General features: G+C 49.3%; 7 protein-coding genes across 7 annotated transcripts; 5 read left to right on the forward strand and 2 right to left on the reverse strand.

Moving 5' to 3' along the window:
- Positions 1 to 3,935: 3,935 nt before the first annotated feature.
- On the forward strand, positions 3,936 to 6,691 carry N0V89_010583 (uncharacterized protein; the record flags this gene model as incomplete). Its single annotated transcript, XM_056219325.1, has 6 exons — positions 3,936 to 4,364; positions 4,418 to 5,263; positions 5,319 to 5,330; positions 6,194 to 6,228; positions 6,281 to 6,430; positions 6,511 to 6,691. 6 exons carry the CDS (start codon positions 3,936 to 3,938, stop codon positions 6,689 to 6,691), a joined length of 1,653 nt encoding a protein of 550 aa, XP_056066452.1.
- A 2,661-nt stretch (positions 6,692 to 9,352) lies between these two features.
- On the reverse strand, positions 9,353 to 10,223 carry N0V89_010584 (uncharacterized protein; the record flags this gene model as incomplete). The annotated part of the gene is made up of 4 exons (XM_056219326.1): positions 9,353 to 9,512; positions 9,647 to 9,659; positions 9,711 to 9,929; positions 10,022 to 10,223. 4 exons carry the CDS (start codon positions 10,221 to 10,223, stop codon positions 9,353 to 9,355), a joined length of 594 nt encoding a protein of 197 aa, XP_056066453.1.
- An 887-nt stretch (positions 10,224 to 11,110) lies between these two features.
- Positions 11,111 to 12,539, forward strand: N0V89_010585 (uncharacterized protein; the record flags this gene model as incomplete). The annotated part of the gene is made up of 6 exons (XM_056219327.1): positions 11,111 to 11,154; positions 11,202 to 11,383; positions 11,645 to 11,718; positions 11,774 to 11,846; positions 11,893 to 11,996; positions 12,045 to 12,539. The coding sequence occupies 6 exons, from the start codon at positions 11,111 to 11,113 to the stop codon at positions 12,537 to 12,539; spliced, it is 972 nt and encodes a 323-aa protein (XP_056066454.1).
- A 678-nt stretch (positions 12,540 to 13,217) lies between these two features.
- On the forward strand, positions 13,218 to 14,009 carry N0V89_010586 (uncharacterized protein; the record flags this gene model as incomplete). Its single annotated transcript, XM_056219328.1, has 1 exon — positions 13,218 to 14,009. The coding sequence occupies one exon, from the start codon at positions 13,218 to 13,220 to the stop codon at positions 14,007 to 14,009; it is 792 nt and encodes a 263-aa protein (XP_056066455.1).
- A 234-nt stretch (positions 14,010 to 14,243) lies between these two features.
- N0V89_010587 (uncharacterized protein) lies at positions 14,244 to 15,737 on the reverse strand (the record flags this gene model as incomplete). The annotated part of the gene is made up of 1 exon (XM_056219329.1): positions 14,244 to 15,737. One exon carries the CDS (start codon positions 15,735 to 15,737, stop codon positions 14,244 to 14,246), a length of 1,494 nt encoding a protein of 497 aa, XP_056066456.1.
- Positions 15,738 to 17,171: 1,434 nt separating this feature from the next.
- Positions 17,172 to 17,600, forward strand: N0V89_010588 (uncharacterized protein; the record flags this gene model as incomplete). Its single annotated transcript, XM_056219330.1, has 1 exon — positions 17,172 to 17,600. The coding sequence occupies one exon, from the start codon at positions 17,172 to 17,174 to the stop codon at positions 17,598 to 17,600; it is 429 nt and encodes a 142-aa protein (XP_056066457.1).
- A 1,072-nt stretch (positions 17,601 to 18,672) lies between these two features.
- N0V89_010589 (uncharacterized protein) lies at positions 18,673 to 19,399 on the forward strand (the record flags this gene model as incomplete). Its single annotated transcript, XM_056219331.1, has 2 exons — positions 18,673 to 18,678; positions 18,992 to 19,399. The coding sequence occupies 2 exons, from the start codon at positions 18,673 to 18,675 to the stop codon at positions 19,397 to 19,399; spliced, it is 414 nt and encodes a 137-aa protein (XP_056066458.1).
- Positions 19,400 to 19,409: the final 10 nt, after the last annotated feature.

Raw genomic sequence — 19,409 nt, forward strand, 5'->3', positions numbered from 1 at the left:
CCCAGGGCTTGTAGAGCTATTCCTGATCTTTTTACCATACGCTTGTAGCCGTAGCACCCAGTTGAATGGTGACCGACTTCCATGGATCATAAAGCGCTCGCGCATCTCGTCCAGCACGTGTGATGATTTACTCAATCTGTTCCTCTTCTATCACCCTAACTGACATCTGAATGACAAGAATCTGCGATATCTTGAGAAAGGCAGACAAGTACGATGTGAAGGAGGATGTGTCCTGAAGGAGCTTTTTCTCTGGATTCACTCCTAATGCGGCATGAAACTCTATTGCTAATCTCTGGAAAAAGTCTCCTTCAAGCGTGTGGTCGAGTATTGAGATAGAAAAATGGAGGCAAGCTCGATCGAGCCGGTCTTCTAACGAGTTTTGCATAGCGTTGTGGCTCTGCTTAACGTTATCTCGATAGCAGGAAGGACGATCGCATTGGAAGCCACGAAATTCTATAATGATTACCACACAACCGGACTGGGGTTAGTGTTATAATTACTACCACAGTAGTACTTTTTTCTCAATTTCATTTCCGCTTCTTCGACCCATCGCAAGAGATGAGGCAGCGGATGTAACTAAGAAATCAAAGCGTGGTGCACCTTTGCGCTGTCTCTGAGATATTGGTAACTACAACTCAAGCCCAAAGAATCAGCCACATCGAATGGCTTGAAATTAAACTACAGAAGCGAGGGTCTTAGGCACACCGGTAGTAAGAGACGGCCATTTTGAGAGCGATCGAATTGCGCTCAACGTACGCAATTTGAAACAACTGCTACGGGTGGGATTCTGAAAATAAGATTTTGAACACGGCTGCAATGTTTGAGTTAGTTCTCCTCCATCAATGCTCTGGCTGGGCCAAAAGGACAATGTCTACGTCCTTGGGCGTGACCAGAAGAGTGAGCTCGAAAGCATTGCCAGCTGTGATGTCCTTTACCTCCAACAAAACACCATTCTTGTACAATCCAAATCTACCCAAAGGAAGATTACGCACGCTAAAGGAAAGACTTTGTAGAAAATCAGCACCTGGCGGATAACTTATGTTGTGATTCTTCAATGGGGTTACGCACCTCTCATCCTTATCGTTCCAGGTGCGTATAGTTATCACCATAGCTTTTCTATGTTGATCCCAAGATGCCCGCAAGACATCGACATTGCTTGCATAGGTTAACTTGTCAATGAACGGTGATTCTTGAACTTGCTTTGGAGTCCACGGAGCCACCCACATCTTTCTCTGACCCTGAAAGACGTTTAATCTAGCGTATCCGATTGCAGCATTTCCAGTGTAGGGATCTGCCGAAATCCAGGTGCCTTGATCATACTCTGCACGGGCATTGTTGCTGTAGTACAGACCACCATTGCTCCAAGTGGGATTCAGAAATGAATCTGCATGCTTCAGCAATCCAGAGAGGGTGGCTTCATCACCCAATTCCGAAACCCACTGTAAAACGTAACCGAAGATAGGTTGCGGAAATGGATTGGGCGATGGATCTTCAGCTTGAGAGGCTGCTATTTCGGAGGCTCTGTGATACGTGGCCTCCTCGAACGGAGGAGCGGCTTTTGTTTCAACTAGTTCCCGAATTAAACGCGCAATGCGGGGAGGATTCAAATTTACGCGACCATCGTTCATCTTCGTCAAAAAGCCAACCGTTTGGGTCCGATACAAACGTTCGCAAAATTCCGGGTTCCATCCGTTCATAAAGGCGTTGGAACTGTGCTTCAAGTTAGGAGGTTGAACTCCGGAACTCCAGGCAAAGAGTTTTAACTTTACCATGCAGTACTGCCGATATGCTCCGTTCTCATCAGAGTCTTTTGTTTGGGTGACCACCATTGGGCAACAAGCCCATCCTCTTGGACCATGCCTTTGCCTTCCCAGGCAGCGACGTACTTTTCCGTCACTTCTGTTGCCAGATCTGTTCCGTCATGTACATCGTCGTATTTCAGGGCGATGATCTTCATCTAGTCAAAACAAAAGAGTGAAGGCAGAGTCTCTACAGCTTACCGGAAATTGGTTACAGACGACAAAAATGCTGTTTGGCTCACAACACGCACCCAACCAGCCTTCTCTTTCGAATTCAGAGAGTATGGCCTTTTGCAGCGATAGTCTATTGTACGAGAACTTCTCTGGGCCCATTCCCCAAAAAATAGGCTCCCAGAGAAAAGACAATGCATCTTCCTCGTCGTACTTAGAGTCGTTAAACAGCATAGTGTATAAGGACACCATAAGATGCAAATTTCCGGAGTACTTTAGGCATCAGATGTTACGTATGCTTTGGGGTTTTCGTGCCATTCCTACCATGATGTTCTCTCTCTTAATTGGATCCGCCCATGGGCGTCGCAATTCTTTGAGATCAGGATCAACAAACTTCCCGCTGTGACTGGTGTTAAACCAATAGCCCCAAACTTCACGCCTCAACATTTTGGCAATGAGATCCTGAAAGAGCTGTTTGAAGTTTGAGCGTAGTGCCGGTAACCGATGGTAGTGAGCAGCACCCGCTGCGTACGCCATGTGCGCCAGTTGTGTACCTATAGCCATCAAGCCACTCCTGGGCAGAGAACTGAGTGCCCATGAGCGCCCAATCACCATCAGTCTGATTAGCTAGATTGTGAAAATGCCTCAAATGACCTGCTTGCTCTCGAGAAAGCTTTGCGATGGATTCGAAAGACCGCATATCGATTGTCCGCGAGAAAGCGCCTTCACTTCCATTTGTCTGCGTATCAGTCTGTACTTGGGTCGCCATCATGGATTTTCAACGATTGGAAATATGGGTTGTGTCTGGTCGAGCGTAGAGTCGTGATTCAAGCTGATTTTGGCGAAGACACCCGTATTTTAACTGACCCCAGGGGGCGTAAACCTCGGCATATGAGGTCGGCATTGCCGGATCAACGCTGGATAGCTAAGTTCCGCTTGCCGAAACCTAAGAAGCTCATCAGACCACCTGCAAGCGCTCTTGAGGTATTGAAAAATGCCGAGATCCACTTATTAACTGGCATCCAGTGCTATCGATCACGTCTTCAGGCCGGAAACCAATGCAATTGGGCCCGACCGCAGCATATCAACACGAAGACTTCCGCTCGAGTATCTGTTGGGCAGGTAGATCCTGGCGAGTCGGCTCGTAGCAGAGATCCGCGCTCAACGTTCTAACATTACTAATCATATAGAGTGATGGAGCCCTAGTTGTCCTCATTATTTTATTTCTTCTAGATTATCGCAACTATATAATTCAGTGAGGGTAGCAAGGAGTCACACCCCTTAACAAGCAACGGAGTCAAATATCTCTACCCTAGCCGTAGAGCCTGGCATTCTCTCACTAAAACAGACGACCAGAGACCTAAATAGCACACAATACTACCCGTGCGATAAACCCCTCAAATTAATAACAGTACCAAAAACATAAGTAGTTCCCCTAGCCGATAGATGAAGACCTCCGCTAGCCGCGTCCCGGATTGCACTCATAAACTATGCTGTCAAAATAAGGATACTACACGAGTACGCACAGGTCACGGGTGTATAATACCCCAGACTCTTCTCGAGCGCGGGGCCCCGGAATTACTTTTGAGCATCCTACCGCTTCCTCGGTCGGAACCTTGGGTGCATCCACTCCCTAGCCAATCGGGTTGGAGCTATCCGGACACAGTGCGCTAGATATCGTCTAGCGTTATTTTCCCGCAGTGTTAGGATACACATTTGGTTAACGTCGTCACAATATGCGCATGTTCGGATTCATGTTTTATCACCATACTCTTTTAGGTCGGCTCTAGTCTCGATACTACTATTCTTGTGGGCTGGTCGAGTGAGCGAGCGAGCCGGGACTCCCTATTGGCTGATGATAGGTATACGCCATCGCAGTTCCGCTTGGAGCTTCGTATAGATCTTCATTTACTCCAGTGATCTTAATAAAGACATGGCGCTCGCGAATTCACTTACGTCTGAATCATGCAATTCTTTTTGTGGATGTTCCTCAAGATGGGCTCGTTCATTCTCGACTTAATCCAGTCACCTGGCATAACCCTTTGCAACGTTTTCTTCGCCGGCATTCTATGCTTAATTTTATATCTTATTATATACATCATCTACTACCGCTTTTTTCACCCTTTGGCTAAATACCCAGGACCCTTCCTTGCTTCCATTACAGACCTATGGCAAGTGGCAGAGTTTCTCTCACTCAAGCAACCCTATAATTTGACCGCATTGCACGAAAAGTATGGGCAATTCGTTCGCTATGGTCCGGACAAGCTCAGCACAACGGCTGAAGACTCCATCCCCATCCTCTATCAGAAAGGTGGGAGTAGGTTTCCCAAGACGGAATTTTACGATGCATACGGCGCAGCTCATCCAAACGTCTTTGGGATACGTGATGTAGCGGTATGTACACGGCAGATTATCACAGAGATGAATATGCTCATGTATTTCCACAGCTTCACTCTATCAGAAGGCGGCACATGTCCCACAGTTTTTCTATCTCCTCCGTCAAGAAGATGGAATGCTACCTCGACGATAACATTGCTATTCTCAAACGCAAGATTGCCGATTACTGCGATCGCGATGAGCCCTTCGATCTTGGAAAGCTACTGCACTATTATGTCATTGATGTTTTGGGAGAACTAGCCTTTAGTCAGTCATTCGGTGTTCAGATTGCGGACGACGAGTCGCTTGTCCCACCTGTTGTTGAACACAGTTTGCTTGCGGCTGCGACGGGCGCATGGCCAGCGATGACTTTCCGCCTTAAGCGGTGGCTGCCTCTTCTGCCTTCAAAAACCCTGAGGAAGCTTTTCGAGGGCCGAGCTGCTTGTGCGGCTTTGGCAGCCTCGTGTGTTCGTCGGCGTGTTGCTGCTCTGCGAGACAACGAAGATAACAAAAGCGCGATGGCTGACCAGCGGAGCGACATCCTTACGAGCCTGATTTTGGCGAAACATCCTGATACAAAAGAAAGATTGACCCAGGCGGATCTAGAGACTGAGGCGTTCGGATTCATCATTGCTGGGACACACACAACTAGTGCGACCACATCGCTTCTCTTCCACCATCTATTACATGCACCAGATATTATGGAAAGATGTGTGGCGGAGATTGAAACCCAGCTGCCTCCTCTGGGCGAAGAGCGGCCAGCTTACTCGGTCACGGAAGTCGAGGCGTCACTCCCGTACTTGCGACAATGCATCAAGGAGAACTTTCGCATCACGCCAGTATTTACTATGCCACTCGCCCGTCGGATTGTGGCCCCGGAGGGTGTGGTAATAGACGGCGCACATATCCCGCAAGGTGTAAGTCGCGCCATTCATTGCCTGATGATGTTCAGACTTACTAACGCGATTATAGACCTCGGTTGCGGTATGCAATCACGCCTTTCATCACAATCCGGCGGTATGGGGTGATGACCATGATGTTTTCGACCCAGACCGATGGGAGAGACCGGAGGCAGCCGCAAGGGCCAGATACTTAATGCATTTCGGCCTAGGAGGTAGACAGTGCATTGGGAAGACAATTGCTCAGAGCAACATCTACAAGCTGACAAGTTCTCTTTTGAGGGATTTCGACTTTACCTTGGCGGCAGTAGGCTCCTCAATTGATGTTCAAAAGGGTGAATTCGGCCAAAGAAAACTACCTGATCTTGTGAGCGTAGGAATCAGTAACTTAGAGTATCCGTTGATGGTGAGGGCAGGGAGAAGATTACACAATGTTTAGACGGTTAGTACCTATATATCAATTTAGAGATCACGATACTCAATGATCGTTCGATATGCACACTTCATCCGAGCTAGTCGCAGTTGTGATAACCGTTGTTAGAGCAAGAGCGGGAGTGTACTTCAGGAATGACTGATCTAAGTAAATGTCCGCTCCATGCGGGGAAATGCGGGGAAAGTGGGGCAGCAGATTCTAATGGGAAAGCTTAAATTCAGTCGTCTACTGCACTTTCATTCTTGGCCTGTCTGTACCAAAAGGCACAGTGTTACCATCTTTCAATGCAGGCCGACGATTTTATAGATCACAGTTCAGCACCCTCGCCCAGGAGGCCTAGCGCTCCATTGCCGAAACGTAAGAGAGTGGCTCTCGCTTGCGCCTCTTGTCGAGAAAAGAAGTCAAAAGTACTTAGGCCCTAGAATAGTTTGGTTCATGCTGACGGGAGGAAGTGCGATGGCGGACGACCGACATGCACACCTTGTCTGGAGACCAGCTCGTCTTGTGTTTACCAGGAGCCGCAGTCTCTTAGGATACTTCAGGGCAAGCTGTATGAAGACGCCTCGCATGGACTTTAGTGATATGCTTATATAATTATCCAGGACTTATGCGCAACTCGTACGCAGGGTAAAGGACTTGGAAACACAGCTCAACTGTGCGACCGCTGAGTCGGCATACGACCCATCTCCTGCATCGACAGATCCCGCTTCAATCATCGAGGAAACTCCTGTGGATGCGCTTGCTACAAACGCGTTCAACGAAGTTCCACAGAAAGATATAGGCTATTTTGGTAAGTACCTGACTGTGGCTTGCCAAAGACTAATGATTCTAGGTCCGAGCTCCAATCACGCTCTCTTTCGGACACTGTCGTCAGCATTTGCGTACCAATTACCGCGGATAGACCGATTACATTACACTTCTGTGAATTCGTCCGCGGAGGACGACACCTGCCCGGCCCTGGTATCCTCTTCAGCTTCACCAAGATCAACGAAAGAGACCGAGAAACGCCCTGAAGTTGTCGATCCTTACGCGCTCCCAAATGATAGAGACTTGGTTAGCTACATCAATTGGTTCTTTGTTACCATTGGGACAGTTATACCTTACATTGATAAGGCATCATTATTGAACGATGGAACTCGACCAAAAGATAGCCCAGCGTGGAGCACGTCCAGGTCTGGGCGAGCGCTTCTGAACATTGTCTGCGCACATGCGGCTTTTACACTGCATTCACCGGATGCTGAAAGATTCTACCGGCGTACGCATGCACTACTTGATGAACTTACGCTTCGCGGTTCTAGCGTACAACTGGGTATGTTGAAGAAACGTCTCTGTCGCTGGTTGATATCGTTAGCCGTCACTGATACGTCGTAGTGCAAACTTTGTTACTTCTTTGTAGCTTCCAGCAAAATACCCAACGCTCTATTGCAAGTTGGACTTACCATGCACTCGCGGTCAAGGCCGTCTTTCAACTTGGACTGCATTCTCCATCATCGTATGACGACCATGGCTTGCAAAAGCGCGAACTACTCAAACGTATATGGTTTGGCGTCATAAATCAAGACAGGTTCGCATTTCTACCATATACGGCAGCAGAAGTCTTACTTAGCGATCTCAGATATCTCAGTGCAGCTCTTGGGCGCCCTTGTCTGATCCCACCTACGCATGTACGAGTGGAAATTACAAGAGATTATACGACAGCTCTTAGGCAAATGGCGCCCGCTAACAGAGAGCAATGTCGGGCGACAGGATACTTCAACCATCTCATGTAAGTTTGCCCTAATCATTAAGTCATTATACGAAGCTGACTCGCGTTGCAGCGAACTACACAGCATCAAGTATAGTGTCGTCGAGAGCCTTTTTTGCCTGAACCTAGGGATAGAAGATAAATCGACGTTCTCGGACAAAGTGATACAACGCCTGAAGATCACTCAAGAGCTTGAGAGATGGCGTGGAAAATGCCTTCCAGAACTGCGTCTTGTTACATCAAACGAGCTCAATGCTTGGACCGCCCCAGCGTACGATACCAACCGGTTCCGGCTGCTACTCTCCATCCATTATTACAGCATCATATTACTTGCCAACACGCCGGTGCTCACAGCCTACATACAGGGCGGCTCCGCTCACATAGACAGACAAGGTTCATCGTTATCCGAAGCATTAATCGCACTCCAACACGACTTCACCGCGGCGGCGGAACTAGAGCAAATCATTCGCTACATAATGGCGGCCGTACCTGAATTTCTAGATAATAATGCCATGTGGTGGCATTGTAATTTCACTCGTAAGGGCAAGAATCGTTGCATCTTAGAGTCGTTCACACTAACGCATAGTGTAGTGTTCACAGCCAGTCTACACCTATTTGGTCTGCTGCTAGCAAGTCGCTGCTCTGGAGTTCATTCATTCGACCAATTGAACCCTTTAGTCGTCCGCCAAACACTAAATTCAAGCTTACAGACTCTTAAGGCAATTCAAAGGTCCAGCCTGATGAGTCGTAAAGGCCGCCATTGTTTGCAAAGATTCCTGAACATGCTAGACACAGTGGATGGTACGCAGCCCCTTGGAGTTCACCTTTAGCCTTATTCTATATGTATATCTGTCATTTTGCCTGTATGATTAACATTTCGATAGAATCGCTCGCAGCGACGGGCGCAGCATCACAACCTTCGGACCTCTTTGACGATCCGAGCTTCTACAGCCAGCTCATCCTGGAATCAGCTAATGACTTCATGTTCCAATCCAGTCAGCTTGATTCTGATATCATGGCGAACGTGCACTGGCCTGACGAAAGCTTCCCATAGCGCGACTCGAACTGAGGGCTGTATTGAAGGGATAAACGTTCAAGCTCTATAAAGCCGGAAATTACGTGTCAAGACTCCAATGGATCCCTCGTTAACTGTCTTCTCAGTAATTCTAGTACTTACAGTATCGCTACCTATCCAGTCACCTCACCTTTCACATTGAACAACGCCGCTCGTCAAGCAGTCGACCACCCTTTGTCAACAGATATTTCGGCTCCGTTAAGAGCCGTAGCTGTAGCCAAGTGGAATATTGACTCTGCGATATCCGAGGGCTCAAGCACGCCGGGTTTGCAAGAAAAGAATGGTTTTAAAGGGTGGCCGTTCCTGGACGGATCAAATTCGACCTCGCTGTGCTTGATTACATCCGTTCGAACCCCCCCTGCCGGTCGAATTGTAGAGCGGGAGGTGCGATTTAGTCGAGCTCACTTACGCACGAAACATGTGCGTACATACAGCCAGCTTGGCGCTCAGGCAACAGCTGTAACAGTTTTCATGCCAAAACACTATCTCCAACTTGGCTTAACGGTCCAAATGCTGTATGCTCAACATCCATCTGCTCAATCTAAAGTTCTTCATAGCTTGAAATACTCACTCGAAGCTAGCATACTAAGTCTTCGAAGGTGATCGCAGTGTTGATCAGTGCTGCACATACATATTGGCCAAAGGTGTTCTGCGGCTAAGAGGTTTGCAGGAGATTATTCGTGACATATTTGTACTTGGAAATTTACGTGTACAGAGACATGGGTATTGTTTGGACAAGGGGTTATCGCGACAGTGTATTGAACATCATTGCCAGAGTCGAGATTGAAACTACTTTTTTTCAAACACATCTTCCTTGTACTATGTCCATACCAAGTATTGCATGATATGAGGCAGCTAGAAGTGCTTGTATCCTTCTCCCTTAACGAACGTTTGCAGCCATTCCGCTTGACTCTTACCCTCAGCAAGCTCAGCGTAGAATTTCCCATGCGCCTCGCCATCGATAGCATTGTAGGCTGGAGATCCATCAGACTTTCGCTCATCTGCATAGTAGAACCTAGAATATGTCAGCTGGAGAATATACGTAGAACAGTTCCTTGCAAAAGTGTAGAAGCATCCCTAGAGACTCTGAGGAACACGTGTGTATAGGTTTGTATTTTTCGAATCAAATACTGGATACGGAAAACTCACTTGAAGCCTCGGTCTGAATACGCAGTTGCAGTAGCCTGGATGAGATGTGCGGTTGCTGACTTACCAACCCCCAGGTCAAGCAGTGCAGGCATGACCGTCGTGTTCAGTACGTTCCCTGTGTATATGAAGGTCCTCGAAGAAGTGTCAGGAAGTTTCTCGAAGCCTTGAATCGCTTCCTGAACTGCCGCATAAGCACTTGTGGTGTTGACACACAGAGACTTGGTAAAATCAGCCAGTGAGAGTGATGCTGGGTTCTTAGGATCCTTTGGGTTCGCAGCAGCCGCTATCAAGAACTGTCAACGCTATCGCGGCTGAGGACAGTGTAGACTTACCATTGTATACCACAACACTCGGAACACCAAATGTATTTTTAACCTTCGAGAAAACCCCCTGCAACCGCTTCTGGGTCCGATAGATCGGCTGCGATGTGTAGGGCCTCCGAAGTATTGTCTGCTTCTTTTGCACTTCTCGATGTTGAGGCGACCTTGTACCCTTGCGAAGCAAACGCTCTCGCGACGTGTTGCCCAATGTTGGTTCCCGCTCCAAGGATGAGAATGACCTTCGACGTGGTCGCCATGTTATTGAGAGAAATAGATATAGTCACGGGTGGTGGATACAATTGTGATCAGTCCAGAAACTACTTAGTATTCTACCCGTCAATGCAGCATTCTCCCGTATCTATAGCTACAAATATACCCTAGAGGAATTCATTCCGCTGGCTTACAAAATGTTTTCTAAGGGTGTATGCTTTGTGGGCTCATCGTGACACTAAGGGTGTATACTTTGTAGCCTTATTGTGGCACTAAGCCTAATCGGTGCACTCCTCTTTCCATTTGCGGTAATCCAATGTCGAATATGATGTTCCGCGCGCACTTAGACTTGCTCTCGCGCAATACAATAGGTTGTTCGGTGCTCGGCGTTGGCTTAAAAATGCCTGAGGTGACTAATGCAACGTGATGCAGCCCCGCACGCCTGATTATCATATCTGATCACTAGGCAACCCATCGACGCATACGGAATAGCATGCTTTCGTTAGATGCATGGAAGCTTGAGCAACGCGCTTCGTGCAACTTTTTCCGAGTGCTACGCATGTGCCACCACCGTACACTTGCATATAAACAGCGCTGCTTTACTTTACGTTATGCAACACCATTAAAAGTGGGATTTACAGCTCTACTAGCCCAGATCAACTTAGCGCTGTCGTTATACGCAATAGTCTGCGGTAAGACTACGAATGCTGAGTGGTGTCCATCGCCAGCATTTGTCCGCGACGTTCTGCGGGTGCTGTCAACGTCCTTTAACTTTCGTCCGCTGGCTATTGCACAGCCAGTTAGTCGAGACGTGCTGGTCGCCAGAATCTCAAGACACTCCATATATAAGACCTTACTCTCATTCCGGTGCAAAGAAGTATATCTTACATTCATCGCATACTATCCGCACTTTTAACTCCTCGCCAACTTCCTGATGGCTCCAACAAATATTCTCGTCACTGGCGCTGCCGGCTACATGTAGAACTTCGATCTAAAGATACAAGACAATAGCTGACCTTTACCAGAGGCGGGTCTATCGTGGCGGACTTCCTGACTGGTGTCGTTCCGTCTCTCGAGAAGGGCAATATAATCGCAGCTGTTCGATCAGAGGAACAAGCTGCAGCGTTATCCGACTCCGGTGTCAACGTAACTCGCCTCGATCTCACCGACGGAGAGGCAGTCGCCAAGACAATCGTAGACCACGACAGTAGGTCATGAGATCCAATGTCCCCATCATGATGTATCAGGCTTAGCGATGTGAAAGTTTCCATCATTATACATACTGCCAGCTCGCTAATCCCCGATCTTGCGTTGAATTTGATCAATGGGCTGAGTAAACAGCGCAAGGATACTGGCCGCCAAACATACTTCATCCATGTGAGTATTCACATTCATATGTATTCGATCGCTTACACAAACTAGACGTCAGCAATGAGTGCTTTCATGCCGAGCACCGGGTGGCCCTCAGGCACGCTTCGCGGTACTGGTAACGAAATCTTTGCAATTGAGAAACAACTTGCGGATTCCTACCCTGTGCGCAAAGTAAGCAAGCCTGACTCTGAGGCTGTTCCGGAGGATGTGCTTCTGACGCTTGTAGACTGACGTCACCGTTATCGAACAAGCGCAATCTCAAGGTGTCATTAGCTTCATAGTGATCCCATGTCTCACACGTAAGTTGACTAGCCGGTAAAGATGTTGAGCTGACTCGTCGTTTAGATGGCAAAGGCACAGGAGCCTGGAACAAGTTGTCGGTCAACATACCAATCGTCATCAATGCAAGCATTAAGCGCAAAGAAGTCCGGCGATTTGCAGACAACATCGTAAGACGAGATTCCTTGACTATTACTATCAACTAATCCAAATAACAGAAAGTGTCATACGTACATATCTCCGATTTGACTGCGTTGTATGGCCGCATCGTCGAGAAGATACTGCAAGGCGAAGAGCCACCCAGCGGATCAGAAGGATACTATTTTTCCACGTCGTATCAAATCTCCTCCCACCACTTCGCAGACCAGCTAGCTGCAGCCCTTCACGCTCGAGGTCTTGTTTCAAGCCCGAAACCAGAGGTCTGGCCAAGCGCCGAGGCTGCCGCGGAAGCCCTCGGGGTTCCTGCTAAGTTCGTGGAGTATCTCTGGAACTCAGGGTGCGTAATACACTCTCCACAGCTGTCACAGGCTAATTCTATCAGGGACGATGCCCCTTCGACCGGCATAGGCAGTGGCCCGAAAATCGGTTGGAAACCAAAGTGGGACGAAGAGAAGTTCTTCAGACACATTGATGATGAGGTTGACGCGGTCTTGGAGCTCGGAAAAGCGAAAAGTAGCTTGGTTGACTCTTTGTTCGCCGCTGCCAAAGAGTAGTACTGGCGCCTTCATTTCAAGGTTGTTTCGGAACATAAAGCGAGCAACAGGCGTATCTCATGCCAGGCGCTCGCTAATGGTTGGCTTTTAATTAAAAGAAAATGAACTTCCTTCATGCTGGACAGCTATATTTGTTGACCTTTGCTCGCTTATCATTCTTTGATCCCTGAATGCATACTCTGTGTGCCGAGTCCGGGCTTTGGTCGGACAATTTTGCGGCACGTATCGGTGAGTTACCGCTACTCAGTGTGGCGCACGCAAACTCTAGAGAGCGATACAAAACAGATGGGGCTTCTTGTTATGTGCGACGGCGTCGACACGCGTTTTTCCTCGTATGACAGTCGCAGAATAGTACGGGGAGATTAATATTAATCAATGAATTTGCGTCTTTCAGCACACAGATCTTTGACGATATGAATATTGATCGTGCGAAACGGTTCGTATCTTGATGTTGACTAGACAGCCGAAAGGTAGTCTCGCTAGTAGTGTTGGAGTTAACGTTTCCGCTTCGGGTTATGTGCATGTTGGTAAGATTGTTGAACCCCGACCATTGCCGATACCAGAATAATAGAGTGTCGCACCTGGTTCCCTTCAGAATTTGCACCAGTCAATCATAATTCCAGTGAGGAAGAGATTCAGCCCGCACATGCGAAGAACAAGCAGCAACATATTACCAGCATGAAAGAATTTCGTCAGAGAGCCCAATCACGACTTCGCAATCTTCCCGTCGAGATACGGCTGAAGATATACGAGCAGATGACCCCACCTGTCGTTTCACGCCTGTTAGATTGGAGAGGACTGTTCTTATCATGTAGACTGTTCCACTACGAGATGAAACATGAACTCCTCCGGAACATGATCAAATATTTGAATCGAATACAAAAGGACTGGGTGAAGGTCCACGCTGCACCTTTGCAAATCTGCATACCAACCAGTATTACCTCGATCGAAAAACTCTCCGTCGCGATTCCCAACTCATACTTCCGCGCTCGGGAAGCTCAATTCCCAGCTGCACGCATATTCTCGGCGACCTTATTATCTCTCCTTCAGCTAGGCATCTCTCAGCTTACCATTGGAAGATACGAAGACGACGATAAGATGAAACGCACGACATCCCCAGTAACGGAACACTCCCTAGCGGATTTTGTGAGGGACCTGCTGGATTTGATGGACCCTTCCAAGCCTGCGAGAGCGATCAAGACCGATGATGGAACCGAGTTGGTAGTCTCACGAGGTAGTGCCGTCGAGAGGATCGCTTTCGAATGGGGTACCTTTGACGGCGCGTTGGGAGATGAAGACCTTGTCTTACCTTACTATGCTTCAGATTGTCCTGATGATAGGACGACAGAGTTCGTGAGGGGACATATCTGCGCGCCAGCAACTGGGGTTGTGTGGACGCGACGTCGATATACCTGGTATGGCCAAGTTTTGGGTGATTTCTGGCACGAGTCAAGCTCCTTGCCTGAGTAAAGTCCGATCTGAGGACTTCGTAGGATGTTATTTGCGTCTCTCTGTCCCACTTGGAACCTTATAACCCATCTTGTTTCTCGCAAAAGACACACCTTGCCATTTGGGTCACGAATCATGTAACCTCTCATAAGTCAACGAGTTTCCAGTTCCTCCCTTTGCTGTCTCTTTTGCGACTCCTCGAGATGTGACCACAAAGTCTGATCGGCAATTGCCGACCAAGCCATTCAAAACTTCTCAAAACCCATTCCACATCCCCGCACAGCACCAATAAAGTTCCGCCCCCAAATGCGGGGCCTCCGACACCTTCAGCTTCCTGTTCTTCCCCAACTCTTTGAACCCAGGCTCATCTTCGTCCTTCAGCGCAAGGACCTGGTCTCGGAGGCGCAAGATCTGAGCCTTCCATTCTGTTCTCATGACTGCATCTCGATTTTCCTCGCGCCCTTTGAACTGCGCTACCATTTCCATTGTCTGGAGGCCGCCGACCTGCGTGAGAGCGGTCCAGAAGAGGAAGAAGCGCCAGTTGTTCGGGTGTCCGTAGACGTTGGCCTCATCTTCGGAGGATTCATTTTCGTCATCTCCATCATCCTCATCTTCGTCATTATCGTCGTATTCGTCCTCCTCCTCGTCGCTCTCCTCATTCTCCTCATCTTCAGCCTCATCTTCTTCAACTTGATCCGCCTCAGACTCCTCTCCTGTAGATGCCTCGCCCTTACCATCGGCTGCTGTCACGTCGGTCTCATTATTAGTGTTACTGTCTTTCACCGCGATTTCTTCTCCGTCGCTAACCACTATTTTCATCTCTTTCCTGAACTCGGTCCTCTGCATTCTTTGGATCCAGGCCTCTGGCCACTTTCCATCCTCGTTCTCCTCCATACCTGCTGCAATGAGAACCCGTCGCCACGCCCTCTTCCACAGCGTCCCTCTAAACATAGCACCTCCGACGAGATGCGCTAATGCCGTCTGGTTTCCTTCGAGTTTGTCTCCGTAGGGGCTATCCTCCGCGCCCTCGGCGTATGGACCCACGGACAACAACTCAAACCCATCGTTCCGACCATTGTTGGGGCCGCATGACCAATCTGGGATACAGTACTTGATGAACTCGATTCTTGTATCGATATTCAGGGCGGGTTTACGGTTGGACGAGGGCAAGAGGAAGGATGACGTAGTGCCGCCAAAGAGTTCTCCGTAGATGAGAAATTGAAAGGTTGCTGACGAGACATCCGTGTACAGTGTGAAGGCGTCTTCAGCACCACCATTCCAGAAAGCGGGCTGTTGATACCACTCACTCCCAATCATAGCATCGATGGTTGTATTCAGTGGGTTGATAATGTTGAATCTCAGCTCATACATCTTCCTAATATCTTCCATGGTCAGGCCCACACCTTCGACATCATCGCTGAGTGCAAGGGACAAGACACCTTTCATGCCGCCTCGGAAGGCTTCCACAAGGAGCGCAACACGCGTCTCTCTTTCTGCTTGAGATGCAACAGCCCATGCTGCTATCTGACGCGCTACGGCCAGGACAAGGAAGTGCGGATGCGGGGAGAAGAAGGTGGGGGCTGATCGCGACGCTAAACGTAGGATGGTCTTTGGCAGAGTATTGGTGAATAAATTTCGCAGGCGCTTGCAGGTAGAGGATGCGTTCATGAAGTCCTCAATGTTGTTCATGTACGATGGGAGTTGGAGGAGTAGCTCGTTTGGTAGATCCAGGAGGTTGGGCGGTGCCATTGTGCCTGATGGTGGCCGTCTTCTACTAACACTGGATGTTCGTCGGGGTGGGCTTTGTCATATACCCATCAGGAAGTACGAAGTGGTTTGTTGCGAGGGCGGCAGAAAAAGGGCTGTCGAGCGAGAATTGGTGTCGAACGTCAACACTGACAAGGCAGCAGCCTAAGGCGATCGCGATTGCCCCTCATCAGCTGACTCGCCAGTGTCCAGCTCCCAAAATATGAACGATGGAGTGGTTAGCAAAGCATCACATTCATAGACTCGTGATCTTGTTGGGATGTCTTTGCCTTCAGTTGGCTCGAACCCTTTCCAAAATTGCTGACAATCGCACGACCTCGGGAGTAACTGTAACCACAACAACATCCCTATGGCGGCGATGATACACACTCTTCCTCAAGGTAGGTAAAGTATGTGTGCAATTTTGAAAGACGAATAGGAAAAATGCACATGTCAACGAACAGCATCTACAGCCGGAAATGTTGTATCGCGGGCAAGAGATGGAAAGTGAAGCTGCATAGCGGAGGTGTTTGCAAGTTCACGAGCGCGAGAGACGGCAGCTTATCAGGATATCTATCAGCGGGAGGTAGACATCGAAATGCGAGAGACTGAGATCGCCTTACGACAAAATGGAGTTCGTTGATGCGATCGCTGGGAAAGATGACCCTCACGTGGGGCCGCCCCAGCCCTGAAGCGAAGAAATGACACGCCTCCCGCTTTTCCCGCCGTCCGTTGCCGCAAACCCCACAGTCTCGACCTTCAACGGCCTTGAAGACTGTCAAGCTCAGCAAAGGCGCCTTGGGACGCCTCGTCAATGCATAAGCATTGATGTCTTCCTTGACAATCCAGTCGAAATAACACGCGCAGCCGTCCCTTGGCGGTACCCCTTCACCATGCCACGACACTCTCAGCCACCATTAGATATGATCGATAGCATCATCCGGGTATCAGATCGCATCGTCAAACTTACGCGACATCGATCACCGGCACTAATGTCACAGTATCTCGGGTCCACCTGCCTGAAACACACAGCAGACCACGAGCGCCGCTTTTCTCCGCGCGAACGTCTACCTACGTCGTTAGAACCATGGTGCGAAGAGGATGAAATTCCGTTCTACCCATGAGCCGTGGAGAAGAAACAACGCCGTTCGCTCCGCTCGTGGCGAGAAACTGTCTGCAAGTCGCCTTGAGGTTGTTCGTCGCGAGGCATTATCCTGCCACTGTTTCAAGATGCTGTACGGCGCATACGACATCGCCCATGGCAGCTTTATTATAGCTAAGGACGCCGCGCTTCGCCCAGGTTCTCAGTCACACTTCGTCGTCACTTACTTGCACACATCTTGACTTCCATCCCAATCATCCAGTTGGATCTTCCTTTCTCTAATAGCAATCTGTCTTATTACTCGCAATTGTACATTATACCCAAAAACCGCCACGATGTTGACCAACCGCCGCTCTACCATGATGCTCCCGCGTCAAAACACCAGCCCACAAATTCGTCCTGAACCTGCGCAACTCGAGACTGAGCCGCATTGCCGCACCTCTTCGGTTCTGACAGCCACAACGCCTACTCTTCCCGGGTACCGTATCGTCAAGGTCCACGGCATGGTGCACGGCCTTACTACTGTCGCGCGCAAAGACACGAAGACCTTCCTCAAGTCAATGGGCAACAGCAGTGAAGCAAAGAGTCTCACGCACATGATCTACAACGCACGCGATCAAGCCAGTGAGCGCATGATCAGGGACTGCATCTCGCGGGGCGGCAACGCGATCGTCGGCATGGCCTTCGGTGAAAGTGAGGTTCTGGGCTTTGCGCAAATTAGCGTCTACGGTACGGCGGTATACATCGAGAAAGAGAAAGCATGACTAGAAGATCCCTTCAGAGACTCTGGATGCTACGTAAACCCAAACCAACCACAAGTGGAAGACATGGAGGAGGATTGAGGATCAAGGAACCTACTTACATCGTCCATCCGGATATGGACGATTACGATATGACGACTAATTTTGGGTCAGCGCGAGCAGGAAACACTCGGCGACGACGATGGCGTTTGAGGGCGTTGGGTGGGCAAAACAGCGGAATCGTTCAAAGGAAGCAATTCTTCCAGCTGGGTGCTTTCGGGATGGATTTGTGATACCCGAAGATTGACTTGGTCAGACCAGCAGTGCGTAATGCGATGCAAACCATATGATCATGCTTTTCAATGGTATATATTCACTATCTTGATGGGGAAGATAGTATCTCACCTCTGATTGGCGACCGGAACCACCACAGCCTTTGTACTCGTGCGAGAGGCTCAACATGTGACTGTCCGTCCCACACAAACCCCAACTCGTCCAACTCGGCTCATTTTATCACAGTATACCTAATTTGTTGCCTTGCATATCATAGTCTTGTATCATTGACGCGCAGATATGGTTCATGCACCACGCTACGCGGTGATAAGCATGACGATACGGTGGGGGGCCGCCCCGCGTCCGCAAGTGCCGCAACCCGTGGAGCACGGCAACAACGCCCTTTGCGCGTACAATTCGAAATGCATGGGCGTCGTAATGACATAGCCCTGTATCAAGTAGATGGTCTGGCAGTAAGCAGAGGCTCCTGATTACATTTGCGTATCTCTACTGCATCGAATGTAGCCTGTAGCCGTATTGAAGGCTTAGCATAGTGACATCGCTAGCCTACCGGCGCCGCGGGGCGAAGCGCAGCAACTCGACAACACCTTCCTCCTCGCTGATCGACACTCGCCCACAGTCACTATACAGTACCAATACCTCGATGGGCACGGTTCCTTGAAGCTTGCTGGATCCTGTATCCGTTGAGGCGATCGTCGAGCCGGCACCTAAGCCAGCCTACGCCTACATCCATGACTGCCACCAATATCGCCTCTGCTCGCACACGCCGTGGCCATGTCCCTCGCTCCACCTGTAGAAAACGATGCCGGTAGCGTGCGAACCACAAGCGGGGACGTACTGCTCTCCAAGACGTGCCAGAATTGCTTCTCGCTGAAAATTCGATGCGACCGGACGCACAGGAACGATATATGCGACAGGTGCATTGCACCGTTCCTGATGTAGTGAAAGCAATTGCGCTAATCTGGGCAGGTGCGCACGGCTAGGGGAAACAATGCGTCTTCCGACCTGCAAAGCGACGCGACAATTCTGCGAAACGTGATTCGTACGACAGCCCACCATCCCCAAGAGCGTTGCGCGATAGCTGACGGCCTCACAGACGCATTCAAGCCCTCGAAGCACAGGTCCGGGACCTGCTCCGCATTCAGAACCCCTCGTACACTGTCCAGCAGCCCTTGCCCGAAGGTTCACTCTCTACTCAGTCGAGCCCACCCTCCGATGGCGACGTTATCGACGAGGATATCGTCTCGGTCGAAAAGGCGGATACTCTGGTGGAGGTCTACAAATCAGAAATGATGCCTCACTTCCCATTCATAATAATACCATCACATGAAACTGGGACCAGCTTGCGGCATGAGAAGCCCTTCCTATTCCTCGCGGTGCTGTCGGTTGCTAGCTTCCATGACTTGGTGGGCCAGGAGAAGCTAGGCAACAGGTTCAAGACGATGGTGACCGACAAGGTCTTATACGGAGGAGATGACTGCTTGAAATTGGAATACCTGCAAGGCTTGATGATTGTGCTGGCGTGGTGAGACTGGTCTA

The sequence above is a fragment of the Didymosphaeria variabile genome (assembly GCF_027946475.1).
Source record: "Didymosphaeria variabile strain IMI 356815 chromosome Unknown scaffold_8, whole genome shotgun sequence".
NCBI classification, from domain to species: Eukaryota; Fungi; Ascomycota; class Dothideomycetes; order Pleosporales; family Didymosphaeriaceae; genus Didymosphaeria; species Didymosphaeria variabile.